The sequence below is a fragment of the Schistocerca gregaria genome, chromosome 1, assembly GCF_023897955.1.
Source record: "Schistocerca gregaria isolate iqSchGreg1 chromosome 1, iqSchGreg1.2, whole genome shotgun sequence".
NCBI lineage: Eukaryota > Metazoa > Arthropoda > Insecta > Orthoptera > Acrididae > Schistocerca > Schistocerca gregaria.
In genome coordinates, this window is record NC_064920.1 from 347,244,528 (window position 1) to 347,267,832 (window position 23,305).

At 38.5% G+C, this 23,305-nt stretch overlaps 1 protein-coding gene across 7 annotated transcripts in view; it reads left to right on the forward strand.

The window, feature by feature from the left end:
- The window catches only part of LOC126344938 (oxysterol-binding protein-related protein 1-like), a 413,895-nt gene that overhangs the window by 325,771 nt on the left and 64,819 nt on the right, over positions 1-23,305 (forward strand). For all 7 annotated transcript variants that reach the window (XM_050002065.1, XM_050002064.1, XM_050002066.1 and 4 more), the window contains one exon: positions 5,228-5,332. In XM_050002065.1, the coding sequence (XP_049858022.1) occupies positions 5,228-5,332 (105 nt within the window). The remainder of the gene's footprint in view (positions 1-5,227; positions 5,333-23,305) is intronic.

A 23,305-nucleotide genomic window follows, 5' to 3' on the forward strand; every position in this document is an offset into this window, starting at 1 on the left:
TACAGTAACTAAAACTCGAAATTGCACCTCCTATACGAAACTCACATGCAATTTAAATAAGAATCTACGAAGTAAACACTAAAGCGCGATGCTACAACTGTCAAATACTATAATACGCCCGAAATATATGAATTAAACAATGCAAGTACCCAAAAACATGCAAAGAAATTAATTAAACTATCTAAGAAACAAGTAAGCTAGGGTTATACGACTTGCTGCTGCAGCTGCTTATCCACCGGCGGCAGGGAGCACATAATATTATTTAAATAATACTGTTACTTTGGGGGCTCACCAGAGTGCCGTACCAGGTGGCATCTGTAGGCAGGCCTCTGAACTGTATGGATGCACTCTCTATGAAATCATGCGTGTTGTGAGTGAAGGTACATCAGGATGCAGCTCTTGTAGTCTGTTTATTTGGCACTGACAACAAATTCCTCCCCCATTTAACTAACCTGTGGGTGAAATATTGGCCTGTCTTATGATGGTAGTGAAATGGAAAGGGAAATATTGTGCCCAGTATCTCTTCCAAGGACTCTGGAATGGAAAGATTGATAATTGGGGGAGATGAGTAGGCAGCCAGTGTCAACAGATCAGTGGAATTGTACTGGGCTATTTAGAATGTGGAGGTGAGTTCGAGAGCGCTTCCATGGTAGGAAGTGTTGATTCAACCCTCAGAACCTAAATATTGCTGTACGACATTGTCAGGAATGTTATCTACTACACTGCAGCTGTTGATCCTTGCTTTAGTCCACTGCCACCGGAGACATCAGATTGCATTGGCTACAGGATACCATTGTCTCCATGGGCAAAGACAGGACCAGGATCTGGGTTCAGAGGGAGTGCAGAATCACAATTCTCCACTCTACAACTTTGATCAAAATTATGATACGATGAAAATGTTCAGCAGATGGCGGACGAAGTATAAAGTGCACAATGCTGGAAAAATGCTGTCTGGGAAATACTTTGGCTATCAAATATGAACAGAATTTGTAACTGAGGAAAGCTTTGAATGAGCTGGCAGTTGCCTTAGTGATCTGATGCAATGTAATGTTAAAACCATCACTTGTGTTTTGTAAATTGTCATCAATTTAAATGCAGAGCACCTCAAGCATGTCATATACTGGACCAGTCCCTAGGTAACGATGATATATGATGTCAGGAATGCCATATCAACTTTTTCAGATGGCATTTGATTTCATAATGTTGGTTAGTGAGTTATATTGAGTTATTCCAGGTAGCACTGAAAATTGTTTGAGCACCAGTAAGCCACCGGAAGAAGGTAGTTTTACTTTCTGAGAGGAATGTTGCTAACCTTAAATTAATGTGAGATATCATCTAAGGGGTGCTGCAGATCAATCTTTGTGAAATATTGGCCTCTCAAAGGCCCAGTTATCATCTCTTTGGGCCATGACACAGAATAGTATCAGTTTCTAATTGGATGTTAAAAGTAGTCAGAGAGGTCATGGTTTACATATAACCATCAGGGCTTTGGATCACCAAAAACTGCATGAGCACTACTTGGTTTTCATGATGGATAGTTGTTGCTCTGAGATCATCACAAAGGACAATGGTATGAGATGGACTGATTTAAAATTAAAAAAAATAAAAAATAAAAAAAGTCTGCAGGAACCTAATGTATATAGTCCAAGAAAATTTTTTCCGGTATAGGGTAGGAGATGACATCAGTGAAGTTCACTATTCTGCAAACATTTTCATGTTTCTGTCATGATCACTATGTCTTTTTATGGAATATCATATCTACCATAATTCAACAGGTATGTGCGCACTTCTTGCAGAGAAGGAGAGCCTATATGCCTATCAATTTTTGGCAAATGTGTAAGATTAATGCACATGTATCAAACAGAACCTCCAAGAAGGTGCCTCATATTATATGTGTGAGCAGTATATTTTACAGAAGGGCCAGTTCCAAGTTGTCAATAAGCATAAAGCTTTTTGCTTCATACCTACAGAGTGATGGCTATCTGGCAACCGGTGCAGCTGACCAGGGCAGACAACAGGAAGTTGATCTCAATTTCGTCATTATATTATTGCTGTGGAACAATGAGAGCAGTTATATTGCATATTTGTGTGAAAGCAATCTGGACAAGTGAGAAAAGGCAGACATCAGTGCGTGGAAGAGTTTGAGACCCAAATGCTAAATTTTAAGCAACTGACAACATGAAGTGTTGCAGAAGTGCAATGCTTTCCTCCCTGTGTAGGTAGGCACCAGTAAAATATTTTCACACTGAGGAGAAAGTTGGTGATTTAAATTTCATGAGAACATCCTGCGACAGCTAGAAATGCCTTTGTTTTAGTGACTGCCATCTCAGTTCATGTTTCATATTCATGGCACTCTCTCCCCTACTTCATGATAATACAAAATCAACTGCCCTTTTTTGAACTTTTTCAATGTCTTGTATCAATCCTATCTGATGTGGATCACACAGTGCATGGCAGTACTCCAGAAGAGGGAGGACAAGTGTAATGTAAGCAGTCTCTTTAGAAGACCTGTTACATTTTCTAAGTGTGCTGCCAATAAATCACAGTCTTTGCTTTGCTTTCCCCATAACATTATTTAAGTGATTGTTCCAATTTAAGTTATTCATAATTGTAATACCTCAGTATTTAATTTACTTTACAGCCTTTTGATTTGTGCAATTTATCATGAAACTGAAATTTAGCAGATCTTTTTAGTGCTCGGGTGGAAGACTTCACACTTTTCAAGATTTACAGTTAACTGTCACTTTTTGTATCAAACAAATATCTTGCCTAAATAATTTTGCAATTTGTTTTGATCATCTGATGGCATTGTGTGATGGTAAATGACAGCTTCATCTGCAAACAATCTAAGAGGACTGCTCACATGTTTCCTAAATCATTATGAAAATCATGTACAACAGGGGACATATAACACTTCCTTAAGAAACACCAGATAGTATTTATATTTTACTCGACGACTTTCCATCAGTTATTATGAACTGTGACCTTTGTGACAGAAAATCACAAATCCAGTCTCACAAGTGAGATGACACTCCACAGGCATGCACTTTAATTAGAAGTCACTTGTCAGGAACAGTGTCAAAAACCTTCTGGAAATGTAAAACTATGGAATCAATTTGATGTCCCCTGTCAATAGCACTCCATTACTTAGATGTTGATGTTGAACAATGGCAGTTGCCTGCACAATATTTTTTATGCCACAGTGGTATCTTTTATAATTTTATGACTTTAATTTTCTTTTTAAATGATTTCTGAACTGCCTACCTTCCTATCATGTCAGTAAGTCTCCCCTGACTCAGGATTCTGGGGGACTTTTTGGTAACACTCTCCCATTTTATAAACATCGCCAGTCCTTTTCCTTCATTCCTCTTCCTTTCCCTTAAATTGTTCATCCAGAAGAAAGAGTCACAGGCTCCGAAAGTTGTGTGTTTCCATATCTTTTGTATGACTTTTCTCCTGCTGTCTCTTGGTTAATAGAGAACAGATTTTTTATTTGTGAATTTATATTAGGTCTGTAGAGTAAGGAATTTCTGAATCTCAGTATGAACATCTTGGTAGAGATAAAGTTAACCACATTGTAATGGGCCATCCAGGAACAATTATAATCTGAATTTTCACAATGGGATTGGCAACAACAGCTGAAATCTTCAGGCTCCAACATTAAAACATCATAATACTGGCTGCTTTGCTTTCTACATTGTAAAATCTCTAAATGTGCAACCACTACTTGAGTCTTTTTTACAGAGTGATCATACTACATAATATACATATATCTCAGAACTTGACAAACTACTGGAATATGCAAGAAGATTCAGGTGACATTGATAGCTATACTGTTCTTCAGTTACTCCTCTTTATTCTCAATGAAGGGCCAGAATATGGGTGACAGTGCTCCGTTTGTAGGTAGCTGTTACCCCTGGCCCTGCCAGCTTTCCTGTGCCAGTTGCCGCTGATATTGTTGTTGTAACAGTGATAACAGCTGCTGATGGTATTCCTCTTGCTATTGATGATGTTTACTGTTAACATTGTTCTTGTTGCTCTGAGAACTGGAGGTTTGCATGATTTACACAGAATGGAATGGTCCAGTGGAGTTCAATGTTCTGATACCATTTTAGCAAAAGCACATGAACTGAAGTGAGCAGACCCTTCACCACTGTGGGGTATTTGTAGACACCAACTTAGTTAATGTCAAAGAAACACACCCTGAAGGTGCCACATAAAGTAAATCTGTGTCCATTGTAATCTTAATACTTTTTTGGTTAGGAGTGAAGCCGTTTCCCACCACATTAATCATTTCCATTGTTTTTGTTTCATTGACACTGACTTTGGTAATCAATCATTCCCCTTGTTCTTGGTTTAAATGCAGCTGTACAATTACTTTTACTTAAGCTTTTCTTATAATGTTGGGCTCATATCAACATCTTGTGACCAGTGACCAAGGACACCAAGAGAACCACGGGAATGGAAACGCCTCATCCCAGCACAACGAGACTGCGACGCCTGAAGAACAAAGACACCAACAGCCCTTATAAAAGGCTTTAATATGACTTTAATGTTAAAATATGTTTTTGTAAGGCCCTTGAGCCTGAAGATGGGGTATTCCCCGAAACATGTTGCTCAATAAATAACACAGTAGTAACAAATTTTGTGACTGGTAGCGGTTATTTAAATAAACTTTTTCATAATGTAAACTGTCTTTCAGATGTTGTTGCCTGTTGGTAATTTGTAGGTTATGTGCTGGAAGCACGTGGGCAGCAACATTTAGCACTTAACTATTCTTTTAGGTGTTAGGAATTTAAGGTGGAATGTTGTCAGTAAAGTTTAGGGATTCACTGAGCATGTTCTGCAGATACGGTTGAGAATATTTTAGTGACGTATTTGCAACATCATATCTTTTTTTTTTTCTTTTCTTTTTTTTTTTTTTGCAGTGTTTTACAGAACATTTTTTCCTTGTTTTATGATAAGTTTATGCTTAACTTACAGACCATGTTTACACTCATATGCATTTCTGCCCAACTGTAACAAAATAAAATATGATATTTCCCACATTTTTGTCAAATTTATGGATGCTTTACATTCCTCCATTAAAGAAAGAACTACCTAAACAACTATTTTCAATCACTTCATCTAATGATGAGCCAGGAATTTTTACAAAATTTTTATAAAAATTTAAGCTTATGTGATAGATTCTTCAAAGAGTCTCATACTTATTTAACACATATTTCAGCAAGAAGAAAATACATTTCCTTTATGGAAAGTGGACGGAATTCATTCGCTGTACAGATATAAGCTCTTATGATGATTATATGAAAGAAAATGCTCACAAATTCAGGTACAGTATGCTGTATAATACTTTATCAGTAGAAAAACTTGAAAAATGTTGTTGCATCATTACTTAAATGCATATAAAAAAAAATTACTGCCGCAACTTATTACTGTTGGTATTAAATCTGACCAGTAAGGTACTGAGTTAAAAAAAAAAAATCTAAACTGTGTCAAATAAAAATAGTTGTGAGATGGAAGCAGCTCCACAGTTATGGATGATGATGATGATGAATCAGTTTTAAACTTTCGGAAAGAGGGATCCTATGTCACATAAGAAAAGAGGGAAGGATAGAGACAGAAAATGGTGTTAACATCTTATAGAACAAGACAAGGAAAGAAAGTGAGACCTTTGAGCAAAGAAAAAAACACATTTTAAGATGCAATGGAAATTAAAATAAATATAATTGACAGAGTTCATAAACACAAGAAGTAAACTCACTGCCAGTCCTCCACACTGTAAGCCATGTGTTGAGGAGCACTGGCAGTGAGTAAAAAATATGAGAAGAGAAGATTTGTAAGAGTCATGTCAGTTGAGCTATACATTGACAAAAATGGGGGGGAAAAATAAAGAAATGAAAACTGAGCAGAAGGAATGGCAAAAGAAATGGATGGTAGGAGGAAGAATTGAAAGCACACTTGCTACCTCAGCTCATCCCTCCCCCTCTTAAATTTCTGATTCTAACTGTATTGTTACTTCGTTAACTTAGTAATATTCGGCATCGTGTGGCTCAGTGGGTAAGAGTCAGACTACAAATATGAAGTTATGGTGTCGATGCCCAGCCAGTCTTACAATTTTTTTTCTTTATTATTGCTTCTTTCATCTTTTGTGATGATTGGTTAAATTGAAAAATATGAAATTTTACTGTGGTTTGGAGTCCACATTAAACTTGTAATCTTACCCCTCCCTCACATCATTTGTTGATTCTCTCTCTTCAAAATAAACTCTTTTAATAAGCTGCGAAAGGAGTAAGATTTACAATAAACTTTTTACTTATCATCTTTTCTCATAGTTGGCTTCAATTCTTCATGTCTAGGGGTTGATTCTTGAGGCTGAAATTTTTGACTTTATAGATTTTCATGGTTCCAATTGACATAATAACTACTGAAAAATTGCCTGTTTTTATCTTGATTTTTATTTTTTCACATTTTTCTATCTCGCACTATCTTTAAAATTTCCACTTCATTATCAAAAATTACATTGTTATTGCCAAACATAAAAAAAACATCCTATCACATCACAGGCATGCCCACTACTAATCCAATACTAACAATATTCCTAAGAGTTTACAGATTTTCTTGACAAATGAATATTCACCATTAATATTAGTATGATATAAATGAGTCCAGAAATAAATTTAATAATTAGCATCAGATAGTGCAATTAATAATAGGAATTTTTAAGTATGTCAGATATTTCATAATTTCAAATATTTCTAAAAGAAAAGTAACATTAACATACATACAGAGTTAGTACATATCGACTGTAACAAAGAAAATAAAGTGATTTATTTTTATACATTTTAGCCTGAAACATAATGCATTGTATACAAAATCATATGAAATTCTTTTAGTTAAACAACTGAGATAATATGTTCAATAGGTAGAAAGTATTTTTGGTCTAAATAACTTCTGTTGAAGAAAGGTAATGTTAGACGAGGGTGTCCGTTTACAAACTGCAGGTCCCCTTATAAGTGCCAGGGAAAGTCAGTCAAGAGTTTGGAGGCATGAAGGGACACATCAGCTCCAAAAAGATTATATTTAGCAAAGCATTGCTGTGTTAAGCCAATCTTTGGCTTCAGAACAGCTTTGCTTGAAAGTGTGCAAGTGTTATTTTTCAGTTTCTTCCCCTTTAATACTAAACAAGTAGTATTTTTGCACAGAATGTTTTTCTAAAGATCTGTTTAAAAAAGGAAATGATTAGTGATTATGTGAAGTATCAATTGCCAGAAATAGAACAAATGAGATCGTACTGAAGTGCTCGAAAATATTGTTACACCACCTGCATATCTCTATGTGTGTATGGTCTCAGTTTGAAAGGGTATAGGGAATGAAAGAATAAGCTACAATAAACGTAAGTAAAAATAAATAATAAAAAAAATACTTAACTGTGAAATACACACAAAACTGTATTGACAATAAAGGCAGTATATTTGAAAGTAAACTTCTTCCTTTATATGTGAAAGCAAAATCTTGTAACTGGGTAACATTCAGTACTGTGGTGCTCAATCCTATGCATTGTAACATACTTGAGCCATCCTTGGCACATAGCCTACAAGATGGTAGAGGTGTTGTTGTTGTGTCTGTTCTGCTCTTCAGCGGTGGCCCTATTGAGTCCATCCAGAGAGTGAGAAGAGTTGATACAAATTTAAGCTGGTTTTGAGCACACACAGTTGGCAAGTATTACTGCCAGTTTCTTTCAAAGCAGCCTCCCCAGAATTGCACAGTCATTGAATTACTGTCAGTAACAATGAGAGGCATCTGACATCTGTACATGACACCAGTGCCGAAGCATGACTGACCCACCTCCCTGCTGAATGTGTGGGACTGTTTGGCGAGATGTGCATTGGTACCTAGCTGCCTCCACACTTTCTGTGACAGGCATCAGGTTCCAGTGAAGAGAACTCAATACCACTGTACCACTGATATATATTCCACTCCAAACATGCCCACGGGGCGGGAGTTGCACTGTTGTTTGTAATGAATCTGATGGGCTAAGTTGATTGTGTCAAGATGGTTCTTTACTTTCTAAGTTGACACAGGTTCCAGTTGCCTCCAAAAGGCAGCACACATTTCTATAATTTTTCTTGTGACACCTACAATCCATTAATTATAGATAATGTTCATTAGCTGATTTAGACCACAGGCAACCATTGGGAAGCAGCTCAGTGCTTTGTCTCTCACAGTAGCGTTGAAAGTCAGTATAACGTTGCTGGGTGCAAACCAATTTTCTGGGCAAATTTACATGCTGACAACCCTTCCTGTTGTAAAGTAATAATGTACATCTTGAAATGACACAATTGAACATTGCTCAAGAGCCACATTTACAATTGGGGACACAATGGGTCCTACTGAACTGTGCTGAGAATACAAGTTTATATCCACTTATACATCCATTACGAATATGACTGTACTTAGTGATTTCCTGAAGTCAAAAGGGTTTTGTGAAAGATGCTTCTTATCAAAAATCACAAACTACAAAAGTTGAAAGGCTGGCATTAAACTTTTATGAGCATTTCTTAGAGTAATAACGGAATGCTTAGTTGTGATTCAAGAAAAATACTTATATGTAATGCTGTAAGAAACAATAAAGAAGGAAGCATCAACATACACATACCTAATTGTGAATAATAGCTCCAGTCAGGCATACTGAAGCACTTTTAATGTTGTAAATGGGAAGATAGCACTTGCACCATCAACAATGCGTATCCTTTGTTGAGTCTCCCTCGTAGCAATTATAAAGGTATTTGAAAAGATGGAGAAGGAGAATGGTTCTGTGCTGGAAGTGGGTGGAGGTGTAGGCAGTGAAGGCAGTAAAAAGTTCTCAAAGTTTGTTATTTTAACCCAAATTAACTTTGGCATGATTTTTTATCAGGAGATCTAGCCCAAGTATACATCAGAGCTTATGTCAACATTAGGGAGAATTTCCACGCAAACCTGGAAGTCTCTACCCCCACCCCTCCCTCCCTGCCACTTGGAAACTCAATAAAGCTAAAGCAAGCAAGTAAACACTATCCCAACTTATGCCAGTTACCTACAACATGGTGGGTTCAAATTAATGCACCAAATGTGCTCTGTCAAGCCACATATACCTGTGACTCCATATCCAATAAAAACTTGCTCAGTATTCCTCTTAACCAGTTAGACTAATGTCTGCCACTCAAAAAATGTGTGTGAAATCTTATGGGACTTAACTGCTAAGGTCATCAGTCACTAAGCTTACACACCACTTAACCTAAATTATCCTAAGAACACACACATACACCCATGCCTGAGGGAGGACTCGAACCTCCCCCGGGACCAGCCACACAGTCCGTGACTGCAGCGCCTTCGACTGCTCGGAATGTCTGCCACCGATTCCACACAGTGGGTGCCCTGTGCTCTTATTTACAGGGAGCGATGCACAGTGATCACATAACCACATGTTCCATTTAATGTAGGGGGTGAATTTTACCTTTATCTGCCTTCTTTACATCTGTGGGCATTTTGAATTGAAGTGTCCCATTGCTTATAACTATGACATTTTGGATTCTTACAGTACTGCTAAATGTGACCCAGATGGCCTCATCTGTAATTTATGACTTCTGATCTGAAGACTGCTTTCTTCTCCCTCAGCTTTATCACCAAGTCAATCTCAGCCAAAGGTGTCACAGTCACTACCAATTCTTTCAAGGTTTCTAGGAACTCGACGTGCACTTCACACAACATTTCAGCTGGCATTTGCTGCAAAACTGCATCAGGCTTGCTCTACTTCCTGCAAAATTGCCGTATGCCTGCTGTAATCATTGGTCAGCTTATATGTATTATTTTATTTTACACATCTAGTTCCATAGGACCAAACTGAGGAGCAAATCTCCAAGGTCATGGGACATATCATATCAGTACATGTATATGAACCAAAAAAAAAGAATTACAAGCCATAAGTTTGTGTAAAGGCAATCAGCAGTATAACACAGGAATCAGATTAATTTTTCAAGGAACTCCTTGACAGAATAGAAGGAGCAACCCATGAGAAAACTCTTCAGTTTCAATTTGAAAATGCATGCATTACTGCTAAGATCTTTAAATTCTTGTGGTACCTTATTGAAAACAGATGCAGCAATATACTGCATACCTTTTTGCAGAGGAGTCAAGGAAGTGCGATCTAAATGCAGATTGGATTTCTGCCTACTATTAACTGAGTGAAAGCTACTAATTCTTGGGAATAAGCTGATATTGTTAACAAGAAACGACAGTAAGGAATGTGCATATTGAGAGACCAATGCCAGAGTACCCAGACTAATGAACAGGGGTTGACAAAAGGTTCGTGAACGTTCACCACTTATTGTCTGAACCGCCCATTTCTGAGCCAAAAACGTCCTTTGTGAATGGGAAGAATTACACCCAAATATAATATCATATTTCATAAGTGAATGAAAAAAAGCAAATCAGACTACTTTTCATGTCAAACTATCACTTCCTTCATATACCATTTGAACAGTAAAAATTTTTGCATTAAGTCTTTGAAGAAGATCCTGAACATGGTCTGCCCACAGCAGTTTACTATCTATCTGAACACCTAGAAATCTGCACTGTTCAGTTTTACTAGTCATATGCCCATTCTGTGAAATTAAAATGTCGAGTTTGTTGAATTGTGCGTTAGAAAGTGTAAAAACTGACTCTTACTATGATTTAGTGTTAATTTATTTTCTATGAGCCATGAACTTATGTCGCAAACTGCACAGTTTGAAATGGTGCCAGTGTTGTACACAACATCCTTTACTACCAAACTAGTGTCATCAGCTAACAGAGAAATTTTAGAATCACCTGTAATACTAGAGCGCAAATCATTTATATGAATAAGGAACAGGAGTGGCCCCGGCATGATCCCTAGGACACCTTTTACATTTGACTGTGCACACTCAGAGCCCACATCATAGCCAATCTCAACACTGTGAATAATGAGCTTTTGCTGTCTATTGTTAAAGTAAGAGGTGAACCAATTGTGAGCTACTCCCCATGTTCCATAATGCTTCAACTTCTGGAGCAATATCTTGTGATCAACACTATCAAACACCTCAGTTAAATCAAAAAATATGCCTAGCATTCAAAACCTTTTGTGTAATCCATCCAGTACCTCACAGAGAGAGAATATAGCATTTTCAGTAGTTAAACTACTTCTGAAACTGATAGCAAATTATATGAAATAAAATGATCAATGATGCTTACGTACACAGCCTTTTCAGTAACTTTAGAAAACACTAATGGCATAAAAATAGGTCTAAAATTGTTTACATTATCCCTTTCTCCCTTTTTATGGAGTGGCTTTACTACGGAGTACTTTAATCATTCAGAAAAGTGACAATTCTTAATGGAAAAATTACAAATACAGGGCTACCATGCGCAGACAGTAGTCTGCTAGGCACTCCATCATATCCATGAGAGTCCTTAGTCTTCAGTGACATAATTATTGACTCCATCTCCCCCTTGTCAGTATCGCAGAGGAGTATTTCAGACATCAGTCTTAAAAAGACATTTTCCAGTAGATTTATATGATTCCCTGTAGAAACTAAGTTTTTATTTAATTCACCAGCAATGCTCAGAAAGTGATTGTTAAATACTGTACATATATCTGACTTATCAGGAACAGAAATATTTTTACTATGACCTGACTTTATATCATCAACCTTGTGCTTCTGACCAGACACTTCCTTTATGACTGACTATACGGTTTTAATTTTATCCTGTGAATTAGCTATTCTATTTGTATACCATATACTCTTTGCCTTTGTAGTAACATTTCAAGCACCTTACAATACTGTTTGTAATGGACTACTTCTAACATCTTGGTATAATTCCCATTTTGTTCTGCATGATATCCTTATCCCACAGGTTGTCTTTTACTGCCAATACCCTGTTTAGAATGTTTCAGTGGAAAGCAACTTTCAAAGAGCATGAGAAATGTGATGAGGAAACCATTATATTTGTCATCTATGTCATTGGCACTATAAACATCCTGCCTCTCTTGTTCCTTAACAAGATTTAAAAAACTCTACTGCCATTGGGAGAGCTTTTCTAAATAAATTGCAATTATACATAACATTCGTTTGTGTATAAAAATCTTTTAGTGTTAAAATTTGTGCATCATGATCTGAATGGCCATTCACCCTTTTTACTAACAGAATCCCTCCATAGTAATGAAGACTGAATAAAAATCAACTCTCACACACAACTGCAGTCTCAGGCAACTGAAACCCTACTTCAAGCAGCAGCACCAGTGCTTGGTGGCAGTGTCATATGGGTGGGGTTAAGGAGGAGGCTGGAGAGGGGGGGATAGTATGGTGGGTGGACAGTGAAGTTTTGCAGATTAGGGGGATGGCTGGGGAGAGGTGGGGAGGGGGGGATGTAGCAGAAAAGGAGGGAGATAAAGAGACTGGGTGTGGTCATAGAATAATGGCTGTGTAGTGCTGAAATGGGAACAGGGAAGGGGCTGGAAAAGATGACATTGACTAACAAAGGTTGAGGCCAGGAAGGTTATGGGGACCTAGGATGTATTGCAGGGAAAGTTTCCACCTGCTCAATTCAGAAAAGCTAGTTTTGGTGGGAAGGATCCATATGGCACAGACTGTCAAGCAGTCATTGAAATGAGGGATATCATATTTGGAAGCGTGTTCAGCAACAGGGTGGTCCACTTGTTTCTTGGCCACAGTTTGTTGGTGGCCATTAATGTGGATAGACAGCTTGTTGGTTGTCATTCCTACATAGAATGCAGCACAATGGTTGCAGCCTAGCTTGTAGATCAAATGACTGGTTTCACAGGTAGCTCTGCCTTTGGTAGGATAGGTGATGGGACTGGAGTATGTGGTGTTGGGAGAATGTATGGGACAGGTCTTTCATCTAGATCTATGAGCCATTAGCTGAGGCATTGGGAGCAGGTATTGCATAAGGATGGACGAGTATATTGTATAGGTTTGGTATACAGTGGAATACCACTGTGGAAGGGGTGGGAAGGATAGTGGGCAGGACATTTCTCATTTCAGGGCACGACGAGAGATAATCGAAACCCTGGTGAAGAATTTAATTCAGTTGCTCTTGTCCTGGATGGTACTGAGTTATGAGGGGAATGCTCCTCTGTGGCTGGATGGTGGGGCTTTGAGAGGTGGTGGGAGGCTCGAAAGCTAAGGCAAAGGAGATTTGTTTTTGTACATGGTTGGGAGGATAATTATGGTCAGTAAAGGCTTCAGTGAGAGCCTCGGGAATATTTTCTGTGGCTGCACTACTGTTCCCCTGCACCCTGGTTGGAAAAAAAAAAAATAGGGAGATCTTATGAATTAAGAGATCTTCCAACAACGTTTTCTTGCACAATCACATACAAAATTAATATTGAAGTCACCACATACTTCCTATAAAGTGAGTCAAGAACCCCCTCTAGGTTGAGCAGAAATTCTCTCAGTGAACCTACTAACACCAACAATTAGAAGTTTAGTTTTACTATATTCAACTGCACATGCACAACATTCAAATACCTGTTCAGTGCAGTGCTATAATAATTATGCAGACTCAAATGGAATACTCTTTGTTACATACATGGCCACTCCCCCTCTACAAAGAACTCTTTGAAAACAGCCATCTAATCTGTATCCTGGTACAGGAAGCCTCTGAATTGTCAAATTATTTAAGTGGTGCTCCAATTTACCAATAATGTCAGTGTCAACATCTATAAGCTGTTCACTAACTTTATCTTTAATACCTGTTATATTTTGATGAGGTATGCTAATTCCCCTCCCCATGAACCATGGACCTTGCCGTTGGTGGGGAGGCTTCCGTGCCTCAGCGATACAGATAGCCGTACCGTAGGTACAATCACAACGGAGGGGTATCTGTTGAGAGGCCAGACAAACGTGTGGTTCCTGAAGAGGGGCAGCAGCCTTTTCCGTAGTTGCAAGGGCCACTGTCTGGATGATTGACTGATCTGGCCTTGTAACAATAACCAAATCAGCCTTGCTGTGCTGGTTCTGTGAACGGCTGAAAGCAAGGGGAAACTACGGCCGTAATTTTTCCCGAGGGCATGCAGCTTTACTGTATGATTAAATGATGATGGCGTCCTCTTGAGTAAAATATTCCGGAGGTAAAATAGTCAACCATTCGGATCTCCGGGCGGGGACTACTCAAGAGGATGTCGTTATCAGGAGAAAGAAAACTGGCGTTCTATGGATCGGAGCGTGGAATGTCAGATCCCTTAATCGGGCAGGTAGGTTAGAAAATTTAAAAAGGGAAATGGATAGGTTAAAGTTAGATATAGTAGGAATTAGTGAAGTTCGCTGGCAGGAGGAACAAGACTTCTGGTCAGGTGACTACAGTGTTATAAACACAAAATCAAATAGGGGTAATGCAGGAGTAGGTTTAGTAATGAATAGGAAAATAGGAATGCGAGTAAGCTACTACAAACAGCATAGTGAATGCATTATTGTGGCCAAGATAGATACGAAGCCCATAGCTACTACAGTAGTAGAAGTTTATATGCCAACTAGCTCTGCAGATGACGAAGAAATTGAAGAAATGTATGATGAAATACAAGAAATTATTCAGATAGTGAAGGGAGACGAAAATTTAATAGTAATGGGTGACTGGAATTCGAGTGTAGGAAAAGGGAGAGAAGGAAACGTAGTAGGTGGATATTGATTGGGGATAAGAAATGAAAGAGCAAGCCGTCTGGTAGAATTTTGCAGAAAGCACAACTCAATCACAGCTAACACTTGGTTCAAGACTCATGAAAGAAGGTTGTATACATGGAAGAACCCTGGAGATACTAAAAGGTATCAGACAGATTATATAATGGTAAGACAGGGATTTAGGAACCAGGTTTTAAATTGTAAGACATTTCCAGGGGCAGATGTGGACTCTGACCACAATCTATTGGTTATGACCTGTAGATTAAAACTGAAGAAACTGCAAAAAGGTGGGAATTCAAGGAGATGGGACCTGGATAAACTGAAAGAACCAGAGGTTGTACAGAGTTTCAGGGAGAGCACAGGGGAACAATTGGCGGGAATGGGGGATAGAAATACAGTAGAAGAAGATTGGGTAGCTTTGAGGGATGAAGTAGTGAAGGCAGCAGAAGATCAAGTAGGTAAAAAGATGAGGGCTAGTAGAAATCCTTGGGTAACAGAAGAAATATTAAATTTAATTGATGAAAGGAGAAAATATAAAAATGCAATAAATGAAGCAGGCAAAAACGAATACAAACGTCTCAGAAATGAGATCGACAAGAAGTGCAAAATGGCTAAGCAGAGATGGCTAGAAGACAAATGTAAGGATGTAGAGGCTTATCTTACTAGGGGTAAGATAGATACTGCCTACAGGAAAATTAAAGAGACCTTTAGAGATAAGAGAACCACTTGTATGAACATCAAGAGCTCAGCTGGAAACCCAGTTCTAAGCAAAGAAGGGAAAGCAGAAAGGTGGAAGGAGTATATAGAGGGTCTATACAAGGGCAATGTACTTGAGGACAATTTTATGGAAATGGAAGAGGAGGTAGATGAAGATGAAATGGGAGATAAGATACTGCATGAAAAGTTTGACAGAGCACTGAAAGACCTGAGTCGAAACAAGGCCCCCGGAGTAGACAACATTCCATTAGAACTAGTGACGGCCTTGGGAGAGCCAGTCCTGACAAAACTCTACCATCTGGTGAGCAAGATGTTTGAAACAGGTGAAATACCCTCAGACTTCAAGAAGAAAATAATAATTCCAATCACAAAGAAAGCAGGTGTTGACAGATGTGAAAACTACACAACCAGTTTAATAAGCCGTAGCTGCAAAACACTAACATGAATTCTTTACAGACAAATGAAAAAACTAGTAGAAGCCGACCTCGGGGAAGATCAGTTTGGATTCCGTAGAAATACAGGGACACGTGAAGCAATACGGACCTTACGACTTATCTTAGAAGAAAGATTAAGGAAAGGCAAACCTACGTTTCTAGCATTTGTAGACTTAGAGAAAGCTTTTGACAATGTTGACTGGAATACTCTCTTTCAAATTCTAAAGGTGGCAGGGGTAAAATACAGGGAGCGAAAGGCTATTTACAATTTATACAGAAACCAGATGGCAGTTATAAGAGTCGAGGGGCATGAAAGGAAAGCAGTGGTTGGGGAGAGAGTAAGACAGGGTTCTAGCCTCTCCCCAATGTTATTCAATCTATATATTGAGCAAGCAGTAAAGGAAACAAAAGAAAAGATCGGAGTAGGTATTAAAATCAATGGAGAAGAAATAAAAACTTTGAGGTTCGCCAATGACATTGTAATTCTCTCAGAGACAGCAAAGGATTTGGAAGTGCAGTTGAATGGAATGGACAGTGTCTTGAGAGGAGTATATAAGATGAACATAAACAAAAGCAAAATGAGGATAATGGAATGTAGTTGAATTTAGTCGGGTGATGCTGAGGGAATTAGATTAGGAAATGAGACACTTAAAGTAGTAAAGGAGTTTTGCTATTTGGGGAGCAAAATAACTGATGATGGTTGAAGTAGAGAGGATATAAAATGTAGACTGGCAATGGCAAGGAAAGCGTTTCTGAAGAAGAGATATTTGTTAACATAGAGACTAGATTTAAGTGTCAGGAAGTCTTTTCTGAAAGTATTTGTATGGAGTGTAGCCATGTATGGAAGTGAAACATGGGCGATAACTAGTTTGGACAAGAAGAGAATAGAAGCTTTCGAAATGTGGTGCTACAGAAGAATGCTGAAGATTAGATGGGTAGATCACATAACTAATGAGGAAGTATTGAATAGGATTGGGGAGAAGAGAAATTTGTGGCACAACTTGACCAAAAGAAGTGATCGGTTGGTAGGACATGTTCTGAGGCATCAAGGGATCACCAATTTAGTATTGGAGGGCAGTGTGGAGGGTAAAAATCGCAGAGGGAGACCAAGAGATGAATACACTAAACAGATTCAGAAGGATGTAGGTTTCAGTAGATACTGGGAGATGAAGAAGCTTGCACAGGATAGAGTAGCATGGAGAGCTGCATCAAACCAGTCTCAGGACTGAAGACAACAACAACAACAACAACAACAACATGCTAATTCCTTCACTACTTGAATACCTGACCTCCTCCGAAGGTGATTCCTTTGTTAGAGGTACTTCCTTTAAGCAGGAATACCTATCAGTTTACCGAGTGAGGTGGCGCAGTGGTTAGCACACTGGACTCACATTCAGGAGGACGACGATTAGTCCCGCGTCCTGCCATCCCAATTTAGGTTTTCCATGATTTCCCTAAATCGCTTCAGGCAAATGCCAGGATGGTTCGTTTGACAGGGCACGGCTGACTTCCTTTCCTAATCCAATGAGACTGATGACCTTGCTGTTTGGTCTCTTCCCCCAAATCAATCCAAGCCAATCCTACCTATCTGCTTTCTTCAATCGAGAAAAGGTGCAGCCCTAATGCCAACTACTACAGGAATTTTCCCACCACCATCACTACACTGTCATCTATTTGCTTTGTTAGCCTTTCCTTTCCATACCTATTGGGGTAGGCTACGCCTAGTGAAACTAGATCTATTGATTTTCTCAACTGGCACCACTGCATTGTGAGCCACACCCCCCACCAACAGCACCCTTTCCAGCTCCATGTTCACATGCCTAACAGCAGCATTAAGATGAGGCTGATGATGATGTTCAAAAAGTTGCATGAAACATGCATTATTGCCACCAGTTTGAGTAGCTATCTTCACCAAGTCACCACCTACATCATAATTCCCATCCCTATCAAGACTATTCCCAGCTCCACCTACTATCACTACCTGATTCTCTGTCATAAAATTCCTACATAACTCCCTTATGTTAACAGACACCTGAACCAACCCTGCATTAGACTTCACAATGCTGGTGACCTGGTAGTCACTCCCCATTACTTCCTGCTACTGCTGGCCCACACCTCTGCCAGATGTACTACCTAGTAGCAGAACATTCTTCTTTCTGTTAGAATTTGCAAGTGACTTAGGCTTCCTAACTGCCGAGGACTGCTGCATTTTTCCTACACCTATACCTAGAGGAGGCTCCTCTTCACTCAACTCTGACAGTTGGTCAAATCTATTGGTTATAAGCAAAGTACAACCTGAATATCTCCTCTTCCTAGGTGCCTTCTTACGAGCTGCCAGTTCCCGTTCCGCAGCCCCTTCACCCTCCTCAGCCTTTTTAATTCCTCCTTTGCATCTTTTAACTGCATCTGAGAGACATAGAACTAGCTCGTGCTCCTCTGTTAACTTATTTCTGCTACAAGTTCAGCATTTCCAGGAGAGGATCTCACTATAATGCCCAATGGCTTCCCCACTGCATTTGACCCAATAAAAATATTTTCAACAAATCTCACACTGTAACTCACTACTCACAAACCTACAACATAGCCCACTTCTCACTCGTGGTAAAATTTTAACAGTTACCGAAAAAACTATATGTCTGTGTTACTTAAGTTCAAATACAACAGTAGAACTATTTGAAGAAATAACAGTAGTGACCTCGAATTTCGCTGTCTAATAAGAAAGCAACTACTTTTGTTATTACTACTAAACCACAACTAATACTAATACCACAAAAATTCCACACAATTTCTTATTTAAGACCAAGAATTCAAGCAACCACTGGAACACTCAACAAAATTAAACACAGAAAATGAAAGTTTTACTGAAATATTTCACTGAGAACAATAAGAAATGTCAGCTGAAAACTAACATACTAAATTTAATAAATGACTTCAGTGCACCAACAACTCTAAAAAAACACAGTGGGCAAAAGTTTCTGAAAGTTTATTAAACTCTTATTTCACCAGAAACAGCATGAGACACTGTTGTAAACTACTAAATTTAATAACTGAATAACTGTGGACAAACAACTTTGTCAGGACTTAGCTTTAGAGCCACTACATCTGCCACTGCACACCAAGAAATGTCCATGTACAATTAATGTTGATGTTCCTCATATGATCTAAAAATCTTTCTACTGATTCCCCTTGTTTTTGAACTATGTCATTTAACTGTTTGTGGTAAATGTCTAGATGTATTTTTCTTTTTGTAACACTCTACTAACCCTACCCGTAAGCCCTCACAGGACTGAACATCACGTGCCTTCTAACGCTTTGGACAAATTAAAGTGGTGAGGTATGTGTGTAAACTCCCACTTCCTTAATGATACGGCTTACTTGAGATGGTCAGCCGACTTTCCTTGCTGGGTAGCTTGCTGCTGTAACCTCCTATTCTCTTCGTCTCCAAAGTATATTTGCTAGGTACAGGAATTTTTCAAGACTATTTATACTTGTAAAAAAGCAGACATATGCAGTATCTTTTGCTTCACTTAACAATGTATTTTCGAACATCAAAACTTCTACAATTCTCATTCTCCACATAAAAAAACACTGTCAAGTAAGTCTCCTCGTGTATCCAAAGGTTAGAAACAAAGTTCATTTACACATAAGAGAAAGTTGGCTTAAAAACCAAGTTCATTCTCATCCTGACTGTAAATACACATCTTATCCTCTCCAAGTCCAAGATGAGCATTAATTAACATTATCTCAACTGGTCTTTTTCTTTTTCACTACAATAGTCAAAGTTATAAAACAGCACAGAATACATAAACACTCATTGTTCTTTCACTACAGCTTGCGTGGCGTGACCGGCAAACACTTGTCGGTGCTGTTCGTCTACAGTCTTCTCACAATAAACTTCAAACCTGTACACGCAGACAGGTGATGCACAGTAGATGGGGTTTCTTTCTTCCACTCAAAACTAAAATATTGGGTGTTCAAGATGGTGGAAGGCCGAGTGGTTCTAGAATTTACACAAAAATGCTCGAAGCACTGCAACCTTTTGCAGCCCATGCTAATTTTAAGCAAACCACTTGTAACAACTGCTTGTCATTCCAGTTCCCTAAATTTGTGACTGTAGGTAGATTATCAAAGAAAATTTTATTTATTTATTTATTTAAATGTCAAGTTCCGTAGGACCAAATTGAGGAGCAAATCTCCAAGGTCATGGAACGTGTCAGTACATGAACTCACAATATAAAAATTAATAACAGATAAAAATAAATGCTCGTGAACCTAAAAGAAAGTCAATCCATAAGTTTAAGCAAACGCTATCAGCAATACAATGAGAATCATCTTAATTTTTCAAGGAACTCCTCAACAGAATAGAAGGAGTGACCCATGAGGAAGCTCTTCAGTTTCGATTTGAAAGCGCGTGGATTACTGCTAAGATTTTTGAATTCGAGTGGCAGCTTATTGAAAATGGATGCAGCAGTATACTGCACACCTTTTTGCACAAGAGTTAAGGAAGTCCAATCCAAATGGAGGTTTGGTTTCTGCCGAGTATTAACCGAGTGAAAGCTGATTATTGTTGGAAATAAACTAATATTGGTAACAAGAAATGACAATAAGGAATATACATATTGAGAGGCCAAAGTCAAAATACCCAGACTCGTGAAAAGAGGTCGACAAGATGTTCGTGAACTCACACCACTTATTGCCCGAACCGCCCGTTTCTGAGCCAAAAATATTCTTTTAGAACGGGAAGAGTCACCCCAAAACATAACACCATACGACATAAGTGAATGAAAATAAGCAAAGTAGACTAATTTACGTGTCGAAATATCACTTTCAATACCGTTCAAATAGTGAAAATGGCAGTATTAAGTCTTTGAACAAGATCCTGAACGTGGGCTTTCCACGACAGCTTACTATCTATCTGAACACCTAGGAATTTGAACAGTTCAGTTTCCTAATCATATGCCCATTCTTTAAGAGTAAAATATCAGGTTTTGTTGAATTGTGTGTTAGGAACTGTAAAAACTGAGTCTTACTGTGATTTAACGTTAGTTTATTTTCTACAAGCCATGAACTGAGGTCATGTACTGGTCTACTTGAAACCGAGTCAATGTTGCACACAACATCCTTTACTACCAAGTTAGTGTCATCAGGAAACAGAAATATTTTAGAGTTACCCATAATACTAGAGGGCATATCATTTATATAAATAAGGAACAGGAGCGGCCCCAACACTGATCCCTGGGGCACCCCGCACTTGACAGTACCCCGCTCAGATCCCACATCACAGCCATTATCAACATTGTGAATAATGACCCTTTTGCTGCCTGTTGCTAAAGTAAGAGGTGAACCAATTGTGAGCTACACCCCTTATTCCGTAATGGTCCAACTTCTGGAGCAATATTGTGTGATCAACACAGTCAGATGCCTTTATTAAATCAAAAAATACGCCAAGTATTCGAAACTTTTTGTTTAGCCCATCCAGTACCTCACAGAGAAAAGAGAATACAGCGTTTTCAGTTGTCAAATGACTTCTATAGCCAAACTGTGCATTTGATAGCAAATCGTGTGATATAAAATGACCAATTAGCGTTACATACACAGCCTTTTCGATAACTTTTGCAAAAATTGATGGCATAGAAATAGGTCTAAAATTAACTACATTATCCCTTTCTCCCTTTTTATAAAGCGGCTTTACTACTGAGTACTTTAATCCCTCAGGAAACTGACCATTCCTAAAGGAAAAATTACAAATATGGCTAAATACATGGCTAACATGTGCAGCACAGTACTTTAATATTCTATTAGACACTCCATCATAACCATGAGAGTCCTTAGTCTTCAGTGATTTGATTATTGTCTCAATCTCCCTCTTGTCTGTATCACAGAGGAGTATTTCAGACGTCAATCTCGGAAAGGCATTTGCTAAGAAATTTATATGATTTCCTGTTGATACTAAATTTTTATTTAATTCATCAGCAATTCTCAGAAAATGGTTGTTAAATACTGTACATATATCTGATTTATCAGTAACAGAAATATTATTACTGCAAACTGACTTTATATCGTCAACCTTGTGCTGCTGGCCAGACACTTCCTTCACAACTGACCATATGGCTTTAATTTTATCCTGTGAATTAACTATTCTATTTGCATACCACACACTTTTTGCCTTGCTAATAACATTTTTAAGCACCTTACAATGCTGTCTGTAATGGGCTACTGTAGCTTGATTGTGACTACTTCTAACATTTTGATATAATTCCCACTTTGTTCTACATGATATCCTTATCCCACTAGTCAGCCAACCGGACTGTCCATTACTGCTAGTACCCCGTTTAGAATGTTCTAATGGAAAGCAACTCTCAATGAGCATGAGAAATGTGTTACGGAAAGCATTGTATTTATCATCTATATTATCGGCACTATAAACATCTTGCCACTCTTGTTCCTCGACAAGTTTTGAAAAACTCTCTATTGCTGTTGGATTAACTTTTCCACGTAGTTTGTAATTTAATACGACATTTGTTAGAGTACAAAAACCTTAGTGTTAAAATTTGTGCATCTTGGTCTGAAAGGCCATTCACCCTTTTAATAACAGAATGCCCATCTAGTAATGAAGAATGAATAATAATATTGTCTATGACTGTGCTACTGTTCCCCTGCACCCTAGTTGGAAAAAACACAGTTTGCATCAGATCATATGAATTTAGGAGATCTACCAACACCCTTTTTCTTGCACAATCATGTACAAAATTAATATTGAAGTCACCACATAGAACTACTTTCTGGTACTTCCTACAAATTGAATCAAAATGCTCTGATGTCGGAGTTAGGGGAGCTATTTACAACAGCAATTAGAAGTTTAGTTTCACTAAATTCAACTAATGCTGCACAACTTTCAAATATCTGTTCAGTGCAGTGTCGTGATATGTCTATGGACTCAAATGAAATACTGTTTTTTACGTACAGAGCCAATCCCCCACCCCGCAAGTAACTCCTTGAGAAACAGCCAGCTAATCTGTAACCTGGTAAAGGAAGCCTCTGAATTATCAAATTATTTAAGTGGTGCTCGGATGTACCAATAATTTCAGAGTTAACATCTATTAGCAGTTCACTAACTTTATCTCTAATACCTCTTATATTTACCAAGCGGGAAAGCGCCGGCAGACAGGCACATTAACAAAACACACAAACACACACACAGAATTACTAGCTTTCGCAACCGATGGTTGCTTCTTCAGGAAGGAGAGGGAAAGACGAAAGGATGTGGGTTTTAAGGGAGAGGGTAAGGAGTCATTCCAATCCCGGGAGCGGAAAGACTTCCCTTAGGTGAAAAAAAGGACAGGTGCACACTCGCACACACATACACACACATATCCATCCGCACATACACAGACACAAGCAGACATATTTAAAGGCAAAGAGTAAGGGCAGAGATGTCAGTCGAGGCGGAAGTACAGAGGC